The sequence below is a fragment of the Simochromis diagramma genome, unplaced genomic scaffold (genome assembly GCF_900408965.1).
Source record: "Simochromis diagramma unplaced genomic scaffold, fSimDia1.1 OVJJ01000304.1, whole genome shotgun sequence".
NCBI lineage: Eukaryota > Metazoa > Chordata > Actinopteri > Cichliformes > Cichlidae > Simochromis > Simochromis diagramma.
The window spans coordinates 8280625-8301807 of NW_024387030.1; the positions used below are offsets into that span (position 1 = coordinate 8280625).

General features: G+C 41.7%; 3 protein-coding genes across 6 annotated transcripts; all 3 read right to left on the reverse strand.

Annotated features, from left to right (window-relative positions):
* Positions 1–511: 511 nt before the first annotated feature.
* LOC120740198 (transcription factor Sp3-like) lies at positions 512–8723 on the reverse strand. 4 transcript variants are annotated; one of them, XM_040042371.1, is made up of 9 exons: positions 8417–8722; positions 7990–8087; positions 7140–7370; positions 6429–7037; positions 4898–5110; positions 4611–4815; positions 4324–4513; positions 3900–4096; positions 512–2446 (listed from the first exon to the last, which is right to left on the reverse strand). In XM_040042371.1, the coding sequence occupies exons 1-9, from the start codon at positions 8421–8423 to the stop codon at positions 2193–2195; spliced, it is 2004 nt and encodes a 667-aa protein (XP_039898305.1). In that variant the 5' UTR covers positions 8424–8722; the 3' UTR covers positions 512–2192. The 4 variants fall into 4 exon arrangements, with proteins under 4 accessions (XP_039898305.1, XP_039898306.1, XP_039898308.1 ...); XM_040042372.1 differs by having other exon boundaries at positions 2193–2446; positions 8377–8722; XM_040042374.1 differs by lacking the exon at positions 7990–8087 and having other exon boundaries at positions 2193–2446; positions 8417–8723.
* A 1910-nt stretch (positions 8724–10633) lies between these two features.
* LOC120740199 (obg-like ATPase 1) lies at positions 10634–15821 on the reverse strand. The gene is made up of 11 exons (XM_040042376.1): positions 15687–15821; positions 15288–15385; positions 15056–15199; positions 14855–14982; positions 13846–14021; positions 13661–13741; positions 13470–13567; positions 13220–13360; positions 12614–12710; positions 11864–11986; positions 10634–11692 (listed from the first exon to the last, which is right to left on the reverse strand). Exons 2-11 carry the CDS (start codon positions 15383–15385, stop codon positions 11591–11593), a joined length of 1188 nt encoding a protein of 395 aa, XP_039898310.1. The 5' UTR covers positions 15687–15821; the 3' UTR covers positions 10634–11590.
* A 1117-nt stretch (positions 15822–16938) lies between these two features.
* Positions 16939–20738, reverse strand: LOC120740201 (transformer-2 protein homolog alpha-like). Its single transcript, XM_040042377.1, has 8 exons — positions 20560–20738; positions 19175–19320; positions 18932–19091; positions 18521–18709; positions 18084–18199; positions 17846–18004; positions 17650–17714; positions 16939–17557 (listed from the first exon to the last, which is right to left on the reverse strand). Exons 1-8 carry the CDS (start codon positions 20590–20592, stop codon positions 17547–17549), a joined length of 879 nt encoding a protein of 292 aa, XP_039898311.1. The 5' UTR covers positions 20593–20738; the 3' UTR covers positions 16939–17546.
* Positions 20739–21183: the final 445 nt, after the last annotated feature.

Below are 21183 nucleotides of genomic sequence, written 5' to 3' on the forward strand. Positions count from 1 at the left end.
CACTTCCTTGCACCAATCTGAATCCACATGAGAAACCAGCCTTTCTGAAAAACACCTAGGATTATCAAATTTATCTCTTAGGTGCATTTACTGTGAGACTAAAGTTTCCACTGTGATTATGTCACAGCTAGAAGTGTAATGAAGACAGTATGGATATTAACAGTGTACTTTTTTGCATATAAGACTGGGAAACGACCCCTCACACATGTAGCATGTCGTGATGGTTCTTGTTCTCACATTATGCACAGCTGAGTTTCTTAAAAACAGATCTGATCCTGATGGCAACATCTGGATCTGCCACAATGCCTGTTTAATATTACAGATCTAATTTTTCCAGAGCAGTGATTCATACTGTGATCTCGTTGCACATCACTGCTGGTCTCTTCCTTTCCCCCATTGTTTACTGTCATCTTACCTCTATCAACCATCAGCATCTGCATACTCTCTAAAGTGTAACTCTCTTGGTGCAGGGCGTCCCATTTCTGCCCCCGACACATAAAACCTGTTACTGGAAGGTTTCAGACTTTTATTGTGATCCATTTGAAAAAAGGTTTTACAAAAAGGTAACATTCAATTTTTACACCAATTCTTTAAAAAAAAAAAAAAAAAAAAAAAAAAAATCACTTAAAATAAAGGTTTTGATACAACAAAATTCAGTTAACTAATGGCTTCTATGAACAATGTGAAAATAAGATAATATACATGTAAATGAATGCTACAAAGATGAGGACAAACAAAGGGATTACATCAATTAAAATAAAAAATAAAAACACACAAACAATGGCATTGATTGTTTTGCTTTTTCACTTGAGTGACATCTGGCCAGAATTACCAACAGAGCGGTTATTGCAAAACGAATCCCACAGCGCGTGGCGTGCAACTGGAATGTGATGACACAAAAAGAAGCAGGAAAAAAAAAAAAAAAAGTAGAACCGCCTTTAATGAGGCAGATTTGATGCATCCGTTTTCTTCACATGGCAACACTGGTGTGTGCAGACTCCTCCTGCAGCCAACAAACAATAACCCAGAACGCTTTAAAACCTATGATTCCCATCATCGTGTGGCTTCAACATAGACGACACCCAGACCAGCAAAGAGATGTGGAGAACTGAAACATAATGAGAATTAACCCCCCCCCCCCAAAGGAAAAAAAAAGGATGTGGTGTTTCTTTAAATGTTGACAAGCACAGCGGACGGCGTGCTCATGAAAACTGATGCTGAAAGAAGTTGCTTGCATTTGTTTCCCCCTCCCCTCCCCTCGTCCTTGAGGCAAAAACGCAAACTTCAAACCGGTTAATGGTGGCACTGTCATCTTAACCTGACCAGCCAGCTGCGCCCGTGCTCTGCGTCGAGCAGCGCGCAGCGTGACATCAGCACCGCTGCCCTGACTGGGCTGGAAAATAACCTGATTTGCCGTCTTACTAAAGTCTGTAACGCCAAACGCGAAGCCCCTGTGAGCAGCTGGTTACCTTTAGCACGACGACAGTGAAGGGAAGGGGTGGTACTAGACTGCTGGATTTTTTTCACTCTCAAGAAAAAAGCGAATCAGCACATTTCCAAAAAACATTTAAAAACTACTTTAAAAAAAAACAAAACAAAAAAACAAATCAAGGCAGCGGTGTGGACGCCGCGCCGCTTCAAACAGGGCGCTCAGATTTGTCACGACTCTCCCCGAGAGTTTCCACGGCTTCCTTTTCCCTCGGTCCGATTTCACAAACACATTTACCCCCGTTACAGTTACATCATCTGCAAAGCTTTTTCTTTAAAAACAAACAAAAAAACCAACATGCACCTCCAGCATTTTATACAAGAGTATAATACAAAATAAGGCATTTCATCGTGTTGAGTATTCATGTCGTGTTTTGAGTGTTAATGTGTGTTTTCGTGTGTTTTCGTGTGTGTGTGTGTGTGTGTGTGTGTGCGCGTGTGTACATAGCAAACACATTTTAATGTTATTTCTTTTTGCCCGCCTATAAAAAGACTGCAAAAAACAAACAGAAAGTCAAGATAACTCTTACTTAAAATATATATATTTGTCATATACATTTAGGTATATATTCATATGTAAAAAAACAAAACAAGGAAAAAAAAGAAAGGGGGGGGGAAGAGGGGAAGAGAAAAGCCCAAGAGGTCCCTTTTGATAGGCCAGTTCTCAAAAAGCCACCTCACCACATCAACCCCCACCCACCCCCTCATTCCATGACCTCGCTGGGCGCCACTGTGACCAGCTGCAAGGGGATCTCCTGATTGGCTACAAGGTCGTGAGCGTTGGTGGCCTGGAGGATGAGCGTTGTTCCGTCCGTGTTGATGATGGCGTCGGAGGTGGGCGGAGACGTGGAGGGGGGCACCCCGCCTTTTTTATTCTGGTGAGTCTTTATGTGCTTGGCCAGGTGGTCGCTCCGCATGAACCTCTTGGAGCACTCTGAGCACACAAACTTCTTCTCCCCTGCAGGGTCCAACAAGCACACATCAGTGGCGACGCACATTTTTGTCTGCAACTAACTGAACTGGAGCATGTGGAGACTTTGTCGCTTGTTTCTAGCATCAGATCCTTCACTTAGCAGTGGGGACGGCTCCCTCGAGCCTACTCAGGACCCCATTTTAAGCATTTCCTTTCCAAAACCCTCTTCTTAGTGTAACTGTTAAATAGTTTTCAGCATCACATTAATTTAGAGTCATAACATTTTAGGGCCTTTACCTCACAATATAAAGCATGTTGACATGAATCTTGATTTTGAGCAAATAAAAGAAAGAAAAACATCCCTACAGCATGATGATGACGCTGCACACTGGACAATAGGGATGCCGTTAATGAGTTGCCTTACCTCACTAAGATGCTACGGAGCAACTTTATTGCAACGCGACTTGATTTGCAAGCCCTTGTCGAGGTCATGTGACCTTTCCTCTCTTCCATACATCTTAAAAAATATGTGATGTTGAAACCATAAATCTCTAATCTGATTCTACACTGAACTTCCATCTCCTCAAAGGAAGTGTGGATCTCACTCATCGTGACCACTGGATTCTTGGTGGCCCACGTGAGCAAGAGCCTTCATCACCATCTACTCAGACTCACGACATCACCTGGTTGAGCAGGTGACCATATGACCCAAGACTCAATGCAAAATCTGGGATCAGATCCTAAACTTTGGTTTCCTCCCTCACCGACTTAGAGGGTTTTCAAAATAAAAGCCAAAAAGGAACCCAAAGGCTTTACCAAGATAGCAAGACTGAGCAGCTACACCTCTACATTAATACTGCTGGAAGACTGTTGATGGATCTAATGATTTATTAATGACAGACGGTCACATATTGCATCATTGTGATAGAAATGTGATCGCAGTAATGGGGTCAGATTTCTAAAGAAATCAGAGCCTGACTCTAGTTGTCGTTTAACCCAAAGTATCAATTAAGGACAAGCACACATCACAAGTTTGTCATCACAGCCCCCGTCTACATCTCAGGCTTTATCACAGCAACGGCAGCCTCGTTAAAATGATTTAATAAAAATGCTTCGTGCTGAGTTGATATTATCTGCTACTTAACTGCTCAGATGAACAATGATGTAATTTCAAGTGTTTATTAGCTGATTCAATTCATTTCAACTACAAATAAAATAAAACTGATATCGCTGATGATCTGCTGTGAAGTGTCGGTTTCTCACTTTTTTTTTTTTTCCCCTTCGTGTTTCACACCTCTTTGCTGAACATTGCGTGATCGCAAACCAAAGCTCTGGACAGCAGCAGCAGCAGACATGAAAACATTTTGTAACTGTAACATTGTAACGGCAACGCGATCCCCACATGAGCTCCGACCATAAAACTGTTACTTTGTTGTTATTCTTTCTTCTTTTTTTTTTTCAATTTCAAAACAAAAAGCGTGTCGACGGGTGATCTCACCTGTGTGCGTCCTCCTGTGTCTCTGCAGCTCGTCGCTCCTGGTGAATCTCTTCCCACAGAACATCCAGTTGCAGACGAAGGGTCTCTCGCCGCTGTGCCAGCGCAGGTGAGCTCGGAGGTGGGATGTCTTCCCGTAAACCTTGCCGCAGCCGGCGATGTGGCAGATGTGCTGCTTCTTCTTCCCCATACCTGAACCCCTGTGGAAACGAGGGAGAGTGAAGATAAAAGGGATCAGGGAAGTGAAGTGCTTCCATTTTCCAAACTTTGCATTTACTAGTGTTTCCTTTTTTGTTCTGCTGGTCAAAGGTGAGCTCAGCACCTACACCTCCTGTTATCCATGGCGTGTGTGTGTGTGTGTGTGTGTGTGTGTGTGTGTGTGTGTGTGTGTGTGTGTGTGTGTGTGTGTGTGTTCTCAGAGGCCCACCTTCCTCCAGACTCTTTGCAGTTGGGGCAGGTGCAGGCGACTCTGCGGAGCCTTTTGCCCTCCCCGCTCGGCGTCTCCATGTCCTCGTCTCCCATCTGAACACGCAGGTTGTTCAAGTCGCTGGGGTTCAGCGTGGAATCCCCGCTCAGCTGCCACTCCTCAGAGTCTGGCTCTTCCTTTATCTGGATACCTGAGCAGAGGAAAACAGAATGAAAGAGGGAGATTTAAGAAGCTGTAAGGGATTAACTAAATGAATGAAATGAGGAGTGATATATGCGTGGCTGTACCTGCTGGACTGTTTGCATCCTCTCCCTGTGAGTACTGGACCCCAGTTTGTGTTACAGAGTTAACTGTGACTGTTTGGAGGTTGGGCAGGCTGACCTGGCCTGTCTGGCCCAGGGGAAGGGTCTGGACTGGGGCTAAAGTCAACTGTTGGGCCTGGCCCTGACCCTGGGGCAGCTGAAGTCCTTGGAGTGACTGGACACCCTGAACCTAAGAGAGAAAACTGATGTTTTTGGGAATCTTATGGCAAAGCAAGCTCACCTGAAAGAGCAAAACAGCCCCTTGAACTTACCTGGAAGGTCTGCCACTGGATCTGTCCAGTAGCAGTGACAGTTTGGGCCTGGATGAGAAAGGTCCCAGGGTTGACCAGCTGCACGCTCTGTAGAGTCTGACCTGCTCCTGCAGTCAGGTCCTGACCCTGAGCCACCTGGGCTACCTGGGCCTGACTGTCCCCAGACAGCTGCAAGATGGGCTGTGAGATAGTGGTGGCATTGGAGGATGACACCTGCAGGAATAAATTACACTTTTAAACAAGGGCCAAAAAAGTAGAATTCATATGTTTCCTTTTTTGAATGCAGTACTTTCTGCAGTGGAGAAACTGCACATTACCGCAGTTTCTCCACTGTAAAGGCCCAAATAACACAAGCGCATGAAAAAATTAACCAAACCTATTATCAGCAGTGCACTTTTAGGCCCTTTTGCTTTGTATCATGTGCAGATGCCTTCTTGTCAATCACATCTACTAGAAATTATCCCCCCAAAATTGTAAAAAGACAGATGTGAGATGCACTGCAGCGCTCTGATCTAAAGAAGAACTGATGAAAGTACACAAAGCTACATTTTTATGGCCTGACAAATCAAAGAACTGCATTTTTCGAGTGAAAAGAAAGTGGATATCAGCAACAGACTGAGAGGAACCATCAGCAGGAAGAACAGGAAAAGTGTGATCAGTATGTGTCCATGTGCAGTGATTTAAAAAACAATTTCCAAATATGGGTTGAGGCCACAATATTTTTGTGAATGCATTTGTGTTGCAGTTGGATGTTGATTATTCAGACAGCTGTGAGTAACAGTTTCATAAGTCCTTTAGTTGACTGCTAGCATGACACGCTGTGCTGAAATAATAGAGACATTGTGCAATCAAATGACTTTAGCCAGCTAAATCATTTTTAACATGATTTCAGCCCTCAGTCGAGCCCAGGTTCTTGGTGCGTTTCCATAGGAACCACCAGGTGGTCTTGGCCAAAATATGTTCTGCGATACACATCAGTCACAGTAAAAACTTCAACAAACATAAAGAGGAATTTGTAAACTTTAAATGCACACCTTAAAGCAGTGCCTCACAGACATTATTGGCCTTGGGGTGATTAGAAGAATCTGCTTAACCCCTCATTACTTGGGCTGGGTGGCATTTTTCACATTCTGTTGCCAGTAACGACAAAGTTATTAAATTGTGTTTACTTTACAGGTTATTATTATTACTATTATTATTATAGATTTTCTTTAGTATCTTTTTAATTAACAAATGTTTTCCAAGTGTTGTGGGGTTGTTGTGCAAAACCTTCCCATTAAACTGGCAACAGTATGACTAAAGCTGGGAATCTGTCAACTCTTGCAACAAATAAGTCTTCAAGAATGACGATATTCCAGGGCCTACTTGTCCCCACTTATGGCTTTAGTGCAGACCAAAAACTTTTCCTTTTGAGATTGCTTCATTTTATTAAATTGCTCACTTATAATTTCAATTGTAATCAAATGTCTCCAGAGACCATTGGGCATGACACACATTCACATGACATGCTGCTAAAGCCACACACGCTGACCTGGATTTGCTGCAGGTGGTTATGGGAGTTGTAGTTCTCCGAGGACGACAGATCAGACACGCCTGCGGACACGGCAGTCGCCTGGGTGAGAACTCCTGTGCCGTCGATGGTCTCAGGAAGCTGGGCGGAGTTGGAAGAGGAAGTGGTTGTGGTCGTTGGCACGTAGAGCTCTTGGTTGGCGCTCGGGTCACTCACAGTGACCAGCGACTGTTTGGCTCCGGTGTCCTGGTTCTGGGTGTCGAGAGCCTGGCTGCTCATTATCAACTGGCCTTCAGGTGTGACTCCTGTTGCGATGGGGACCGTCTGAGCTCCGGTCAGCCCCAGCGACTCCAGATCCACACTGTTTATAGGGACGAATGTTATGTTGCCAGGAAGCCCTACAGGCATGGTGCCCGTGTACGCCGAACCTCCAGCTAGCGAAACGCCTTGGATCGACTGAACCTGCCCCGCCTGTGTCAAGAGATCTGTGGTTGCCGTCGTGGCACAGCTGATTCCAATGCTGCCCTGGCTGCCATCTTGGAGTAGCTGAATCTGCCCCGTACCGTCATCCAAACCCTGCGTGGGGAATCCTGCAATTGTCCCATCTGCATTTTGGATTTGAGGGATGACCTGAAAGACAGAGCGGGGGGGAGACAGCTTTGAGCATGCTGATCACCTATGCAGGAGTGCTCTGATCTATATGTTTTTCTTTGTCCATCTTTTTTTTTTTACCTGATACTGAATGCCCGACACTCCATTTGCTGCAGCCTCACTCCCGGTTGCTGTAACATATATGGGCTGGCTGGGAATACTCCCAATAGGAAGCACGTACTGCCCGTTGGACGTGATAATCCCCGAGTTTGGAATGTGAACGACTCCCTGGTCTTCCTTCCCAGCCGATACGGGAGTCAACACCTCCCATCGATCTGAGCCCGTCAGCTGAATGGCTGACATATCTGTCGTCTGGGAGCACAATCAAAAGTCACATTAACAGGGACAGATCACACTTCCAACAGGGAGACAGTGACTCCTCTCAGCTTCAGATTAGATCACAGTCTGGCTATTGTCTACCAATCAGGTTTGGATTCAGAAACTGTGCAGATGCATGAAAGGAACAAGTGGAGCACGGGCAGGAGTAGATCATGCAGCATTTAAAGTCACAAGAAAGATGTGAGCACTACCAGCACACATACACATATACAGAGTGAAGATAGCAGGCTCAGATACAGCCGAGAGCAGGGTGTGGGGGATGGGTGGCCATTACAACACAACTGCAAGCTACTGTTTTGATTATGGACGCTATCCGTGCTACATTATCCCACCCCTGCATCCTTCGAGCCCAAGGTACACCGGCTATCTTCCAGCGAGCCGACCCAAGTGACTGACTTCAGTGTCCTACCCACTATGGGCGGGTTTTACAGGGGTAAAGTGGGTGGCCGTTATTGAGGGGAACACAGGAAGTGTACGGCTTTCTCCCCATGCCATCAAAATGTTAAAACCTGTGAACTTCATGCTCCCAAAACAAAACACAACCGAGAAATCGAAAGCGAGCGAGAAAGACGAGCTAGAAAATGTCGGATACCTGTGTTTCCGCGGCGCCGCCGGGTTGCAGAAACTCGCTTTGACTGCTGTCCACGTCCGCGGACGCCATTTCTCCTTGTTTCAGAGGCTGCTCTGGCGCTAGCAGGGAGAGAGGGGGAAACTCAGCAAAACTCTGTAATCTTCAACTCCTGCCTGCCAGAAAAGCCCGCAAAGCATCCCCACTCTCCGGTCCCAAAAGGAGCCGACTGCGAAATTCTACTTTGCAGCGGAGGTTCTGAAGAAATTTGGGGGGCCGAGCTCGACTGTTTACTTTGTCAACTCCGTGGCTAGCCAGCTAGCTCAGTCAGCTAACCATATCGAGCTCGTTAGCAGCAGAGCTAAAGATAAAAAGACGTAGCTCGCTCGGCTCCAGCTCTCACAAACTCACCGATTAGCTGCACGCTTCGATGTGCTGAACGTTTACGTACCAGTCATAGCGTGAGTGGTAGTAACCCGGGGGATTATCGGATCAACTAAACTCCGAACATGATTATTTTATCAAAGGCGGGCCAGTGTTGATCGGCGAATTCGGGTCGATTTTTTTTCTATTTTGATTGACGGTGCGGGAAACACAAAAAGGTGGGACTAACAAGCTTGACCGTCGAATTTGCATCACATTACAGGACGTTCCGCCCTTCTTCTCTACGTCGATTGGCTGAGCGGAGGTTGTGGTGGAACGTCATTGGTTAAAATCGGGCGCCAGTCATTTTTTTGTAGGACGAGTGTTTCCTGTTTGTTGAAGGAGACAAGAGAAGGAATGCAGTTGTTGAAATTTAAACAGGGCTTAGTTTGAATACGGAGACGCTCCAGTACAAAAAAATAAAGTTATTTATTTATTTTGTATTGCTTTATCTCTTTTGATTTGCTTTCGCTTTAAAGCCGTAGTCGTTTGCGATACGAGGGGATTTTTTAATAAAAAGTTCAAACTACTTATGTTCACTGCAAACGTCATTTAACCTCCATAATTACAACCAGGCAGCTTCACGTGTTATTACAGCTTCACACTGAGAGCTAGCTCGTTGTAATAGTTAATTCCACATCCCAAATGCCACATAATTAAAGAAAGCAGTGCTATCAAACATCGGGAGCTCTTTAATTCACTTAATTCGGGATTAAAACGTCCAAATGTTTCAACCGCTGCAGATCTGTTTGTCTTTTGAGTTTATAAACCCATAAAAAATATGTTAAAATAAACGCTTAAAAATTAAATTCGTTCTATAATAATAATAAATTTTATTTATGAGCGCCTTTCAAGTCACCCAAGGACACTTTACAATAGGATAAAACACTTAGTAAAACAATGGCAGAATAAGAACAATAAAATAAAAGCACAAGATAAAATGAACAAACAGTGGATTCACAGTGAATATGCAGATTTGAACAGATGAGTTTTGAGTTGGGATTTAAACTGGGGGAGAGAACCAATGTTTCTTATTTCTGGGGGCAGAGAGTTCCACAGCCTGGGAGCAGAGCAGCTGAAAGCTCTGCTTCCCATGGTGGTGAGGCGGAAGGAAGGTACAGTAAGCTGGATAGAAGAAGAAGAACGAAGTGAACGGGCAGAACAAGTGGTGGTTAACAGGTCAGAAAGGTAAGAAGGAGCGAGGTTATGAATGGCCTTGAAGGTGAGCAGATTATTTGTTCTGGCTAAATTTCATGTGTGGGTCCACGATGAAAGCTTATCCATATATGAAAATAGGTTAAAAACATTTTTATAACCACAAACTTTGAATTAAGCTGCCACATGACTGTATCACTTAGTGCATGAAGCCCAGTGAAGTAATAAGACCGACCTCCAGAGTGTGTGAAAAGTACAGCAAAGCAGTCTTTTGTGACCGTGTAAAAGTATACAACTGCTCTGGTAGCGTCCTTAGACACTTTGTTACTAGCAGGACAAAAAAAGAAGTGTCAAAGAACAGAGAGATAAGCCACCATTGTTCAATGAAGCTTCATCAGAAATGGTCTCAGTGGAAGGTTGACTATGAAGAAACCACTGTGTGGGAGGAGAAATGGTGAGAAAAGGTTGAGGTATACCAAATTACACAAAGACTGGAAATAAAATCAGTGGCAACAGGCCTTATGGAGCGATGAATTCGTATTTGACATTTTTGGTAATATGTTTTTGTTTTTCAATATGTACAAAGGTAAGGAGAGAGGTACAGCAGTGTCTACAGCCATGTGTAAAACAGATGGAGTCACAGTTTGGATCTCCGTTTCAGCCAATGGTGTTGGAGATCTTGTGAAAATTGCTGGAATTATAAATGCAGAAAATCCCAGGAAGATTTTGATCCTCCATGCAATACCAACTAAAAAGTGCCTGAAGTGCCTTCATTTTTTTAGCATGAGAATAATCCCAAACACACTGCCAATGTAGTAAAAGCAAATCTGGATAGAAAAACACAGTGGAACACCAACAGTCATCGATCGACCTCCTCAAGGCCTGGACCTGATTTTGATCTGGAATGGACCCAAACATCCAAAGAGCTTTTTTTCCTTATATATACTGCATTGCCACAAACAACTACATGTTTCACAAATAATTTCAATAGATGCTGCAACTTTTTCCTATCAAAATATAAAGAGATGAGAGTAGCTTGGGACGACGATCTGTTTTGCCTGGAATGAAAGAAAATAAACATACAAAACCGTAACAGGTTTATCTCCTTTTATTGACACATGCATATTGATGAGGGTGATACTTATTGTACACTGGTTTCCATAGGTCAGAAAGATTTCTATTTTAGTCCACAGTGTGGCAGCATGTTTATGAAAATGAGCATAGTTTGTGGGCAGTGAGAGAGGTGAAACATGATGCGATTTAAAGCTGTACAGTCCAAATGATCCACAATGGTGCATTCTCTCGTTATGCGGGGCGGACTCCTTTACGTCAGGAGTGTAAATCAATAAAAGCAGCTTTCTCTTCAGGAATCTGATGAGGCACTGCCACCGAGGTCCCCGTTCCTCTTTCTAAAATAATATCCCTCATGTTATCAGCACAATACAGTTCAGCCCCACCCTCAATGAAACACCGACCGATGGCTTTCGTTCTCCCAAGAAGAAATGATGATTGATTTTTGGACACAATATATTTTAGCACCTTTTTAATTTAATAGAACTGTGCTGCTCTTTTTAAATTTTAAGGGATGACATCTAAAACTAATTCACCTGCAGCACGTTGTTGCTTTATGCAATTATGAGTATTTTTATGATAGAACAGCCATGCCTGCCCTTACTAATGCACCAAACAACAGGCTCATTAGAATGTGAAAGCTTACAGATTAATCAGCTGTAGCCATGACTGCAATTCATGAAGAGAGAAAAGATGAGCTGCTCGGAGCAATAAAACACTTAAGTCTTAAAAAAAAATCCAAAACAGAAACCTGTCTCAAAAGAAGTCTGAGCTTTTCTTTAAATTAAATTATCAAAAAACAGTCTTTTATGTATTAAAAACACATGAACAACTAAAGCATTGTTACCAAAAACTGATTCGAACAGCTGAAGCCATCAGAATCAAAAAAGAAGTATGAAAACCAGCAGACAGTGTGCTCTGTGGGACTAAACTGTATTCTGAGTTTTGATTCCCCCAACCCAGTGACTCTGTGGTCTTATTTCTTTTTGGGTGCGTTGGGTGTGTTGAATTTGAAAAAGATAATGTCCCCGTCCTCCACAATGTAGTTCCTGCCCTGTTGCCTGTACTTCCCAGCAGCCTGAGAGAGAAAGAAACAAGGGAAAAAAAATTATAGTTGATATATTCTAGAACAATAACAGTTATTGATGGAAATTCAGCACATGCAGCAACTCAGGAATAATTGGGCTGGGGAAAAACAAACAAACAAACAAACAAACAAAAACACCCAAAACAAAACAAAAGCTCACACCTTGGCTGCAGTTTCACTGCCCTCTTCTTTGAAGTCTGTGAACTTCATCACCTCGGCCATGATGAAGCCTTTCTCAAAGTCAGTATGGATCTTTCCAGCAGCCTGAGGAGCTTTTGTACCTTTCTGTGGGACCAAGGCACAACAGGACATGTTATAAATAAAATATGTATTTATTAAATGCATCACATTTAAGAAATTCTGCAAAAGTAACAATCTGTGCTCCTGATGTCATCACAAATTTTGTGATGATAACTGTCAAAAATTTACTTCAGGGCTCTGTTTTGAACAAAGAAACAATAAAATTTCTATCAGTATTCAATTATAGAACTGCTGAAGACACCAAATGGCAAAAGCCAAAGTAATATAATATCACATATATTTAAAAATCTATGTCAGATGTTTCCATCACTCAGTTTTACAAGTCAGATCTTCACTGACTACTTAAATATAATAACGGAAAACAAAAGTGAAGCTGGTTGTCAGAAAAAAAATAACAAAAATGACGCAAAATGTTGGAATTGTAATACAAGCCAAAATTCTAATCACAAATTAGGAAAAAAAAAAAAAAAAAAAACATTGGAAAATTAAGCTTTCCAAAATATTCTTTGAATAAATTATTTTTTTATTTTTTAAACTCAGTGAAGATCTCTAAAATTCAAAACTATCAGAGTGGTTTATCTTCAATCACAAGAGTTGATTATGTATTTTTAAAAAGGTTACACACACACACACACACGTCAAAACACTCACCCTGATGGTCCACGCTCGCACCTCATCTGGTCCTGCTGTGAAGAAGTATTCCAGCTGCAGCGCTGCATAGCCGGTCTTTATTATTTTGGTCAAAACACTAGAAACACACAAACAAAACAAAACAAAAAATGGTTTGCAAATTCAATTTTTGCACAGGGTACGAACGTTTCAAAGCACATTAGTAAATAAGGACCAGTGCAAACTTTAATTAATTACTCAGTACTCAGTATTAAATTGCCTGCAGCCATTTAATATCATTACAGCAGAAAGGTGCAACTACAAAGAGTGATTAAAGGCTTAGTGAGCCATGAACTTAAAATCAAAGTTTTTAGTGTTGTTCAGTTTAAAGTCACCTCAAAGTGCCATGTCTTCCCCAATTATTCCTCTGATTGCAATACAGAGTTTGCCTAAATAAAACCGTTTTATGCATGCAACCTGTTGAGCCGTTCCTTACTACTACCCATGAATAAACCCTGCTGTGAAAGTTACAGCAGCACAAATTGCACCTACAATAACAGAGACTGCTTGCTTCACAGTACACCCATAAAGAAAGTACCCTTCAAGTTTAGCATGATATTAACAACTTAAAGACTAATGAAAAAATACCTCTGTGTCTTCTGTTCCTCGCAGTATTTATTCCTCTCCTCCTCCTCCATGTCCTGCAATTTAAACTCCAAAGCTCCACTTAAAGGAATGACCATAGCGCCAGGATCATGAGCATCTACCCACTCCTTGATTTTTGCCAACCTGATGAACAACAGGCCGCAGGATGAGTTATTTCAAATGGCAAAGAAATGCGATGACGGTAAGATTAATATATGCGACATGTAGACACGCAGGGTGAAAGCAAACATACCACTTGTTCTTTTTCCTGATGTAATCTTTCTCTGAAAGATTAACCAGGTAGATCATGGGCTTGGAAGTCAGAAACAGGTACTTGTTCAGAACTTCAATCTGTGAAGAGTTAGAGATGAAGTTCTTTATGAAAAAGCCGTTTCAAATAGGGTCTAAGGGAGAAAAACTGTTTACACTGGAACACATCAGTACCTCTTTGTCATTCCAGTCATGGTAAAATCTGATGTGCTTCTTCTCTTCTACCACCCAGTTTTTTATTTTCAGCATGATATCCTGAAGCAAAAAGAAGCATGTGAAGCAGCATATACAGACCGATTTAATTCAGAATCAACAAAAGACAAAAAGTAAACACTTCTACAAAAAAAACCTTCACTTACATATTCAGGTTTTAGTTTTTTGTCACTTCCTCTGACAGCAGTCTTCTCCAGTTTGTCGATAATTGGACCGATCATTTCTTCGTCTTTTAGCCGCAACTCCTCGTGGATTATCTCGATGTCCCTCACCGGTTCAACGTTGCCCTCCACGTGGATGATATCCTCATCATCAAACGCACCTTAACACAAACAAGCGTCAGCAGACTGTCGATGCAACGACATAGCTTGAAGAAAAAAATGCAAATACTTTCACTGGAGAAGTACAGCAACAGCAAGACTTAATAAATTGTTAATCAATTTAAAACATATTTTAAATTTTCAATTCTGCTAATTTATTTCTAAGCAAACTGATGTCCCCTTTCACTTTTTTGAAAAGTGAAACTAACAAATAAGCCAAGAGCCAATTATTTCGCCTTTTTATTTAATTTGCCTTCATTATTTATTGACTAATTGGTGAGAGGGAAACAAACAAAATTAATTGTTCTTTAGTCTCTCGAGATCTGCCTAACATTACCTTCAAATGACCACAAATTACATTATACCAATTTATGAAACAGAATCATTGAGATATGGACACAAATGCAAAATCAGACAATGCTGGATAACACCTCTGGTCTTGGATATTAAAAAATAAACAAACGCAAACTGCTCAGATTTAATACACAGATTTCACTTCTAATATATATATTAGTCACCCTGATAAAGATTCCTTCTTCTTTTTTTAATTTTAACTTAAATGTCCCCATCATAACCATTCATCCATCTTTATTCTCAACTGCTTATCCAGTTAAGGGGTCAGAATCAGAACACACCTTTAAACTGTAGATGGAAACAGTTTGGAACTAGGCTTCAATTCCCAGTCCTAGTCAAAGCCAAAAGTACACTGAGAAAAGTTCTTAAGATGGACCTATGGTCCCATAAGACCTTTATTTCCAGCATGCCCTGACACCTGTGCTCTCTCATCTGTTACTACACAGCAGCTGCAGTAGTTTGTGCAGCAACTGTAACTCACGAGTCATATGGAAGATCCCATCACAAGCACTGATGTTAGAGAGGAAGGCGTTTCCGAGTCCCTGTCCAGAATGAGCTCCCTTCACCAGACCAGCAATGTCCACAACATTCAGGAAAGCGGGAACCTTACTGAAGTGACAAGGAAGATCATCAGATGATGCAGATGTCCTTACATCTCCTAACCAGCTGTTGCAATACACACCTGGCAGGTTTGTGGTACTGGCAGAGGAAATCAAATCGCTCATCAGGAACGGGTACCCTGCTCTCATTTGGGTCAATTGTGCAGAAGGGGAAGTTTTCCGCAGCAGCTTGGCTTTTAGTCAGCACATTGAAAAATGTGGATTTCCTGCAACAGCATTAAGAGAGAATGGTGACGCTTAACACTTTTTTTCCCACTCATTCAGCTAGGAAAAAATGCTATAAAATTTACATACCCAACATTAGGTAATCCCACTATTCCTATTTTTAGGGATGTTCCAAATCGTCCAATCAATGGAGGTTGCTTCGGAGCTTCTGTCTTCTTTGGAGGCATCTACGAGATTTAAAACAAGCTGGTCAGATTAAGACACTCGTGTTGGGATACTAAAAAAAAAAGCAGAGTGTTTTTTAACCAACTCCTCGGCTCTGCTGCATGTCAGCTGGCTCCACTAAAAACGTGTAGGGTCATATGCTCATTCAAACACAGCATGCTAACGCTAGCTAGTAGCTAACTGGAACCACTCCTAGCTAGCAGATGGGAAAATTTAAACCAGAATACATAGTCCTGTTTGTACCGTCCGAACTTTACAAAGACACCAACATTTATTTGGCTAAGAAAACGTCTCTTTTGCTACCTTAATGGCTGTTCTCAACCTGCAGGCTACGTGTTGTCCACTCCTGATGCGTGTTCACACCGGCCGCTCTACTGGAAAGACAAGCTGGGGAGCAAAGCGGAAGTGTTTTGACGTAAGGGCTCTCTGATTGGTCGGGCGAAGAGCTGGAAATGCCACGGCATAACTCAACTTGGACATATATTTTTTATTTTGCCCCAAATTATTTAATTTAAATGCACTTTTCTGCCTTTCTTTTGTTATACGATACGTGAGTCGTCTCGTGAGTATTTAAAATTACTCCGCGGTCTGTTTCACCGTGACGTGTGCGTAATGCGTTCAAGAACACGAAGTCAGTATTGTCAGTATGGCCAGAACCCATAAAAAAGACTTTACTTCTGAACTAGCTTCGATAGAACTGGATATCTGAGGTAATTTCTTATTAAAATACGCTGGACAACAACAGAAAGGGGTCTACTTTTTCAAAATACAGTGCCCTCAAATTAAGTGAATGTAGGGAGCAGGTAGAAGAGAAGCCTGGAGAGGTTGAAGTATGCACTGGAGAGAAGAGGAATGAAAGACAGCAGAAGCAAGAAATGCTGGAGAGATGTCTCTCAGATATCCTAAGAATGCTTTGGTGTCCCAGTGGCTGGAGAGAGAGAGGTCTGAGCTTCTCTGCTTAGCCTGTTCCCCACATGGATCAACTATCCATAGCAACAGAAAGTGCACAAGAAGTGAAGAAGAGGGCAGGCAAGGTGGAGTGAAGATGAGCGACAGGGGTGTTTTGTGACAAAAGGACAGCAGAAAGATTTTCATGGACAAGATTATGAGTACATTAGATGAGTAGATCAGGTTGAGTGGATTGTAGAGGAATATAATGGACAAAGGACATGGAGCTGACAGGCAGGAGGAAAACAAAACCATCACAGCGAAGATTCACAAATGTTGTGGAGGATTTACAGTGTTGCTGTAACAAAGATTCTAGAGATAGGATGAGATTGAGGCTGATGATCCACTGTGCTGACCCCTAAAGGGAGCAGCAGTGCTTATGACTGCGTGTAGCTGTTGCTGTAATTTATTAAAATAAAACCCAAACGTTTGTTTTTATATTGTTAGTAGTAAGCAAGCAATAGTTTTCTTACTGGTGGAAGACAGTTTAATCAAATAATGTTCAATAATTAATGCTTTAACCAGTAACTCTGACAATTTTGATAATAACACAATTTAGGTGTGAAAAAAATGGAAGCACATCTTAAATACAAAGAGCACAGCATGGTCAAAGTATTTTTTTTTTTTTAATTTCTTATATACAAACAAAAGTGGACGTTCGATCAAGCAAAAACAAACTGAAAAAGAAACATGGCATTTAAAACTTAATGAGGGGCAAACTAGGCTCACGACAGTTTAACAAATCACCTACCAACAAAGAGCAAAATGAGAAAGTGTAAAACTGGCACAGAAAAATCCAGCTATGATACATAAAAACAAAACAAAAACTACTGAGAACATCCTAGCCTTTTTACAACCACTGACTGTGCTTTCAATTCAATTCATTTGATCACACTGAGTCTTCAAAAGCAAAAAAAACAAAAACAAAAAAAACAAACAAAACAATTTTCATTTTTCAGAAAAAATGAAACAAACAAACCAAAAACTGATTCTTTGCACAGACTTGGTGCAGCATGATTCCCTGATGACTTTTGTGCTCAGGGAGAAATTTAGGGGGTTCTTTTGGATCAATTTTGTTAAACTTTTGATACACAAACAGATGCAGAGTTTTTAAATCACATACATAATATTGTCATATTTAAAACAAAAACAGAAAAAGAAAAAAAAAAACTGTCATCCAAACAGTAACACTTCTGTCGCCTCTTCTCTTGTTGCTCAGTAGTGACCTGTTTAAAAATACATAAAGATTAGAGATTGAGTCAAATTGAAGGTTTTCTAAATAAACTAGTCTAATGGCAGAAACATGGTTTAAACATACGTGGTGAGTAGGATCGTGATCGAGAGCGATATCCTCTACTATAGTAAGGAGATGGAGATCTGCGCCTGTAGGATGAGGGGAGGAAAAAAAATTTAGTTACAGTTACTGACTAATTTGAGTCTTTATCAATCATGCATCATTATCAAATCTTCGTGATCAACACTGGGATACAAACGGTGCTGGAAAAAGCACCAACCTGTATGAACGGTACTCGCGGTCATCGTAACGATCGTAGTCACGATCGTAGCCTCTATCATAGCCTCTGTCGTAGCCCCTGTCGTAGTCCCTTGAGACACGACGTGATGAGCCGCCGCCACCGCCACCACCGCCTCCTCCACCACCACCACCACCACCACTTAAAACAAATGATAGTGTGTCAATTTTGCTCAAGTAACCATATAATATCTCAAGCTCCCCAGTGGACAAGCACTCACTATGTGGGGCGTCCCATGTAGATTCCTGGAGTGGGAGTATGGGCTCGTTTGGTAATAGAGAAATCCACTCGGATCCTGCGTCCATCCAGCTCCATTCCATTAGCTCGCTCCTTGGCCTAAAATAAACACACACGCACAGTCAGAAGCAGACTAACTGAAATTGTTTGCATTGCAAATTGTTTCACTCTTGTGTAGACACTAAACAGCAGACTGGACGGACAAGACGAGCTGCATAATCAAACAAGTTTCACTTTCACATCTGTCTTTTATGCCATTTTACTTACTATTGTTCACCCTGTACAAAACCATGGATGTGCTCTTTGAAGTTTAGTTTGAACTAAAATAGCTTTTTAACAGCAAAGAGGTTAACTATATTAGGACGAATAAGCCAACTATTTTAAGTTTTTAAATACATATCCCCATGTTATTCTACTGACCTCCTTGGAGTCCTCGCAGTTCTCAAAGTAGACAAAGGCAAAGCCTCTGGATCGACGTGACTGCTGGTCATACACAATGTTGACGTCTGCCAACGGGCCATACTTAGAGAAAACCTCCCTTAGGTCCCTCTCAGTGGTATAGAGGCTCAAACCAAACACACCCAGACAGTTGTTGGGGTCTGGGTTGGCCTGTGAGCAGAAACGTTGATGTGTGGGGACAAAAAAAAAAAAAAAAATTTAAAATGAGAAATTCATGATTGTGACATATGTCAACATATCTCACAATGTCACACAAACACACACACCTTAAACTATACATCACACAGTCAACATTAAACTGTTTAATCTAAAAATTGATGACTCGCGTCTCCATAAACACCTTGAGTACAAGTTAACAAAGTAGCACCATACCCTGTTGCCAATGTGTCGGCGTCGATTCGACATGGGGGAGCGGCTGTGGCTCCTGCGCCGGCGGTACTCAGAGCTACGAGATCGGCTCCTGGAGCGGCGCCGGCGGGAACGAGAGCGGGAACGGGAGTGGTGTCTGCGTGAGCTTCGATGGGATCGAGACCTGCAGACAAAAATCACAGGTGAGGAAACCAAAATCTCACACGATTATCTTGTTATGTACCTTAAATCAGAAACCTGACTTACCTGGATTTAGATCTTGACCGAGATCTAGATCGGGACTGAGATTTGGATCTGGAATGATGGGAACCACCTCTGGAGCGTGCTGGTGAGCGGCTAGTGGATTTAGGTGAGCCTCCAGGGGATGGGCTCCGCGAGCCGGCCCGAGAGTCCTGAACAAACCAGACTGCAGATGTCAGAAACACTCTAAAGCCAAATGTACCAAAACAACAACACTACAGGGCCTGGAGGTGACACCGCTCACCACCTTCAATGCCCTTTTCAGAAGAAGTTCACCACATTTTCGCATTTAACAGGTTTGAGACTAAATATTGAGGAATTAGGTGAAATACTAAAGATATTTCAAGCAGATATTAAGAAATGTAGCTTAAATATTGACTGCACAAAAAGTTAATTAAAAATAAAGAATGGAGGAATTGACCAGTGATGTGGCTGATACAGAGAGGGAAAATCATGCATGCTATAGAGAAAAATAATAGGATGAAATAGAGTAATAACATAGCAGGCTGTTAGGAAATTACTCATACCCTGGAAAACTTCTCATCTTAACTTCATAACTTCTTTAACTTCATTACTTCATAACAACCCTTCATTTCTTCTTTCTTCCGTTTGAATATATGACTTCTTTTTTTCCTCCTCTTCCCCCTTTTACCATCTGCCATTACAACACTAGACGCGGGGACAGCTCTTGATCGCTTCTTTTTTCAGCATCTCTCCCATACATTAGCATGCATCAACACCATCAGCTTCAAACAACAATAACTTCACATCTGAAACGTCTTCCGCCTTTTTCTTTCTTCCAACCTCAACCTTAACAAAGAACAAACAAGGGTGATAAGGCATGTTGGTGTCTGTTAAAACCAGAAATTTAAAAAAATGAAAAGAAAAGGGAAAAAAACATCAAGAAAAACCAGGAAACATTATTATTAGGACTGAAAAGGTGCACTTTTTACGTTTAACTGGCCTTCATTGGGACTAAACTACAACTTACAAACAGCTGAACGTTGAGGTAGCTAACTATTAACTATACACATATATTTGCTGCTGGCTAGTTATACTTTCAATAAGCAACGTTAGATAACAAGTAAATGAGAAAGTGAAAGCACCCGCGGCCAGGCGGCGGCCTCCTCTACCGACCGCTGCGCTTAGCAGGCCGCACGCTTTAGCTTAGCAAGCAAGCGCTAGCCCTCTTATTTTCACATAAACGCCCCAATAAACTTTAAGAATCTAAGTCTATAATTCACACAACGTGCTTAATATCCTTGTATAAACTCGACTTTTAATAATTTCGAGGCCTGTTTAAAAAGAAAATATAGCCGTTAAACAGATCTGCAAATGCAGCTAACAGCTTATTTCGTCCTAACGCTGATTGTCATGAATCGTGAACTCACCTGCTCCCTGAACTCTTTCTCGTTGTCGCTCATTATAAAATAACACGTTTAGCAAATGCGTTAAAAGATATTTAACGCTAAAATTGCTCTGAAGACTAATCTTACTGCTGCCTCTACCGAAAACGCGTACTGCTTTGACCTGAACAGAAACGGTCTGCGCCTAAGGAGGACGCTTTCCTCTTCCGGTTTGAGTTTCAAGTTAAAAGCGCATAAGTCAAATATGCATAAATAAAGTTTAAAGAAATCATGTATATTTTGAGCGTATTCTTATAATTTTGATTAGATCCCTGAATCAATGGAATGTAGAACTGTATTTGGAAAAACAACTTCTTACAAAAGGGGGCAATAAAATCTAGCTAAATCTAAAAGAGCTAGCTAAATCTAATCTAAAAGAGGTTCCGATATAACGGAGTGACTATATTATATCCAATATATTTATTGTGTGTGGGAATAGATTTTCTATTTAAATTTGACTTGTGTTTCTAAATTACCCTTTAAACTTTCCAGGTTTAATCCGATGATAAGAACAGTTTCAGTCCTCAGTTATCCTGTTTGTACTAACAGATGTATAAAATCCCTTTATTATTGCAACTTGGTGGAGAGAGGTATTTGGATTCAAAGGGG

Coding starts and splice junctions, on each gene's coding strand:
- LOC120740198 (XM_040042371.1), bottom strand. Junction 5,111..6,428: donor ACCACCTGCAGCAAATCCAG/GTCAGCGTGTGT, acceptor TTATTCCTGCAG/GTGTCATCCTCCAATGCCAC. Junction 2,447..3,899: donor ACACAGGAGGACGCACACAG/GTGAGATCACCC, acceptor TGGACCCTGCAG/GGGAGAAGAAGTTTGTGTGC.
- LOC120740199 (XM_040042376.1), bottom strand. CDS start 15,385: ATGCCTCCAAAGAAGACAGAAGCTCCGAAGCAACCTCCATTGATTGGA. Junction 13,568..13,660: donor ATGACTGGAATGACAAAGAG/GTACTGATGTGT, acceptor AACTCTTCACAG/ATTGAAGTTCTGAACAAGTA. Junction 13,361..13,469: donor ATCAGGAAAAAGAACAAGTG/GTATGTTTGCTT, acceptor GTTGTTCATCAG/GTTGGCAAAAATCAAGGAGT.
- LOC120740201 (XM_040042377.1), bottom strand. CDS start 20,592: ATGAGCGACAACGAGAAAGAGTTCAGGGAGCAG. Junction 18,200..18,520: donor ACTGCGAGGACTCCAAGGAG/GTCAGTAGAATA, acceptor TGTTTATTTTAG/GCCAAGGAGCGAGCTAATGG. Junction 17,715..17,845: donor CGCGAGTACCGTTCATACAG/GTTGGTGCTTTT, acceptor CTCATCCTACAG/GCGCAGATCTCCATCTCCTT.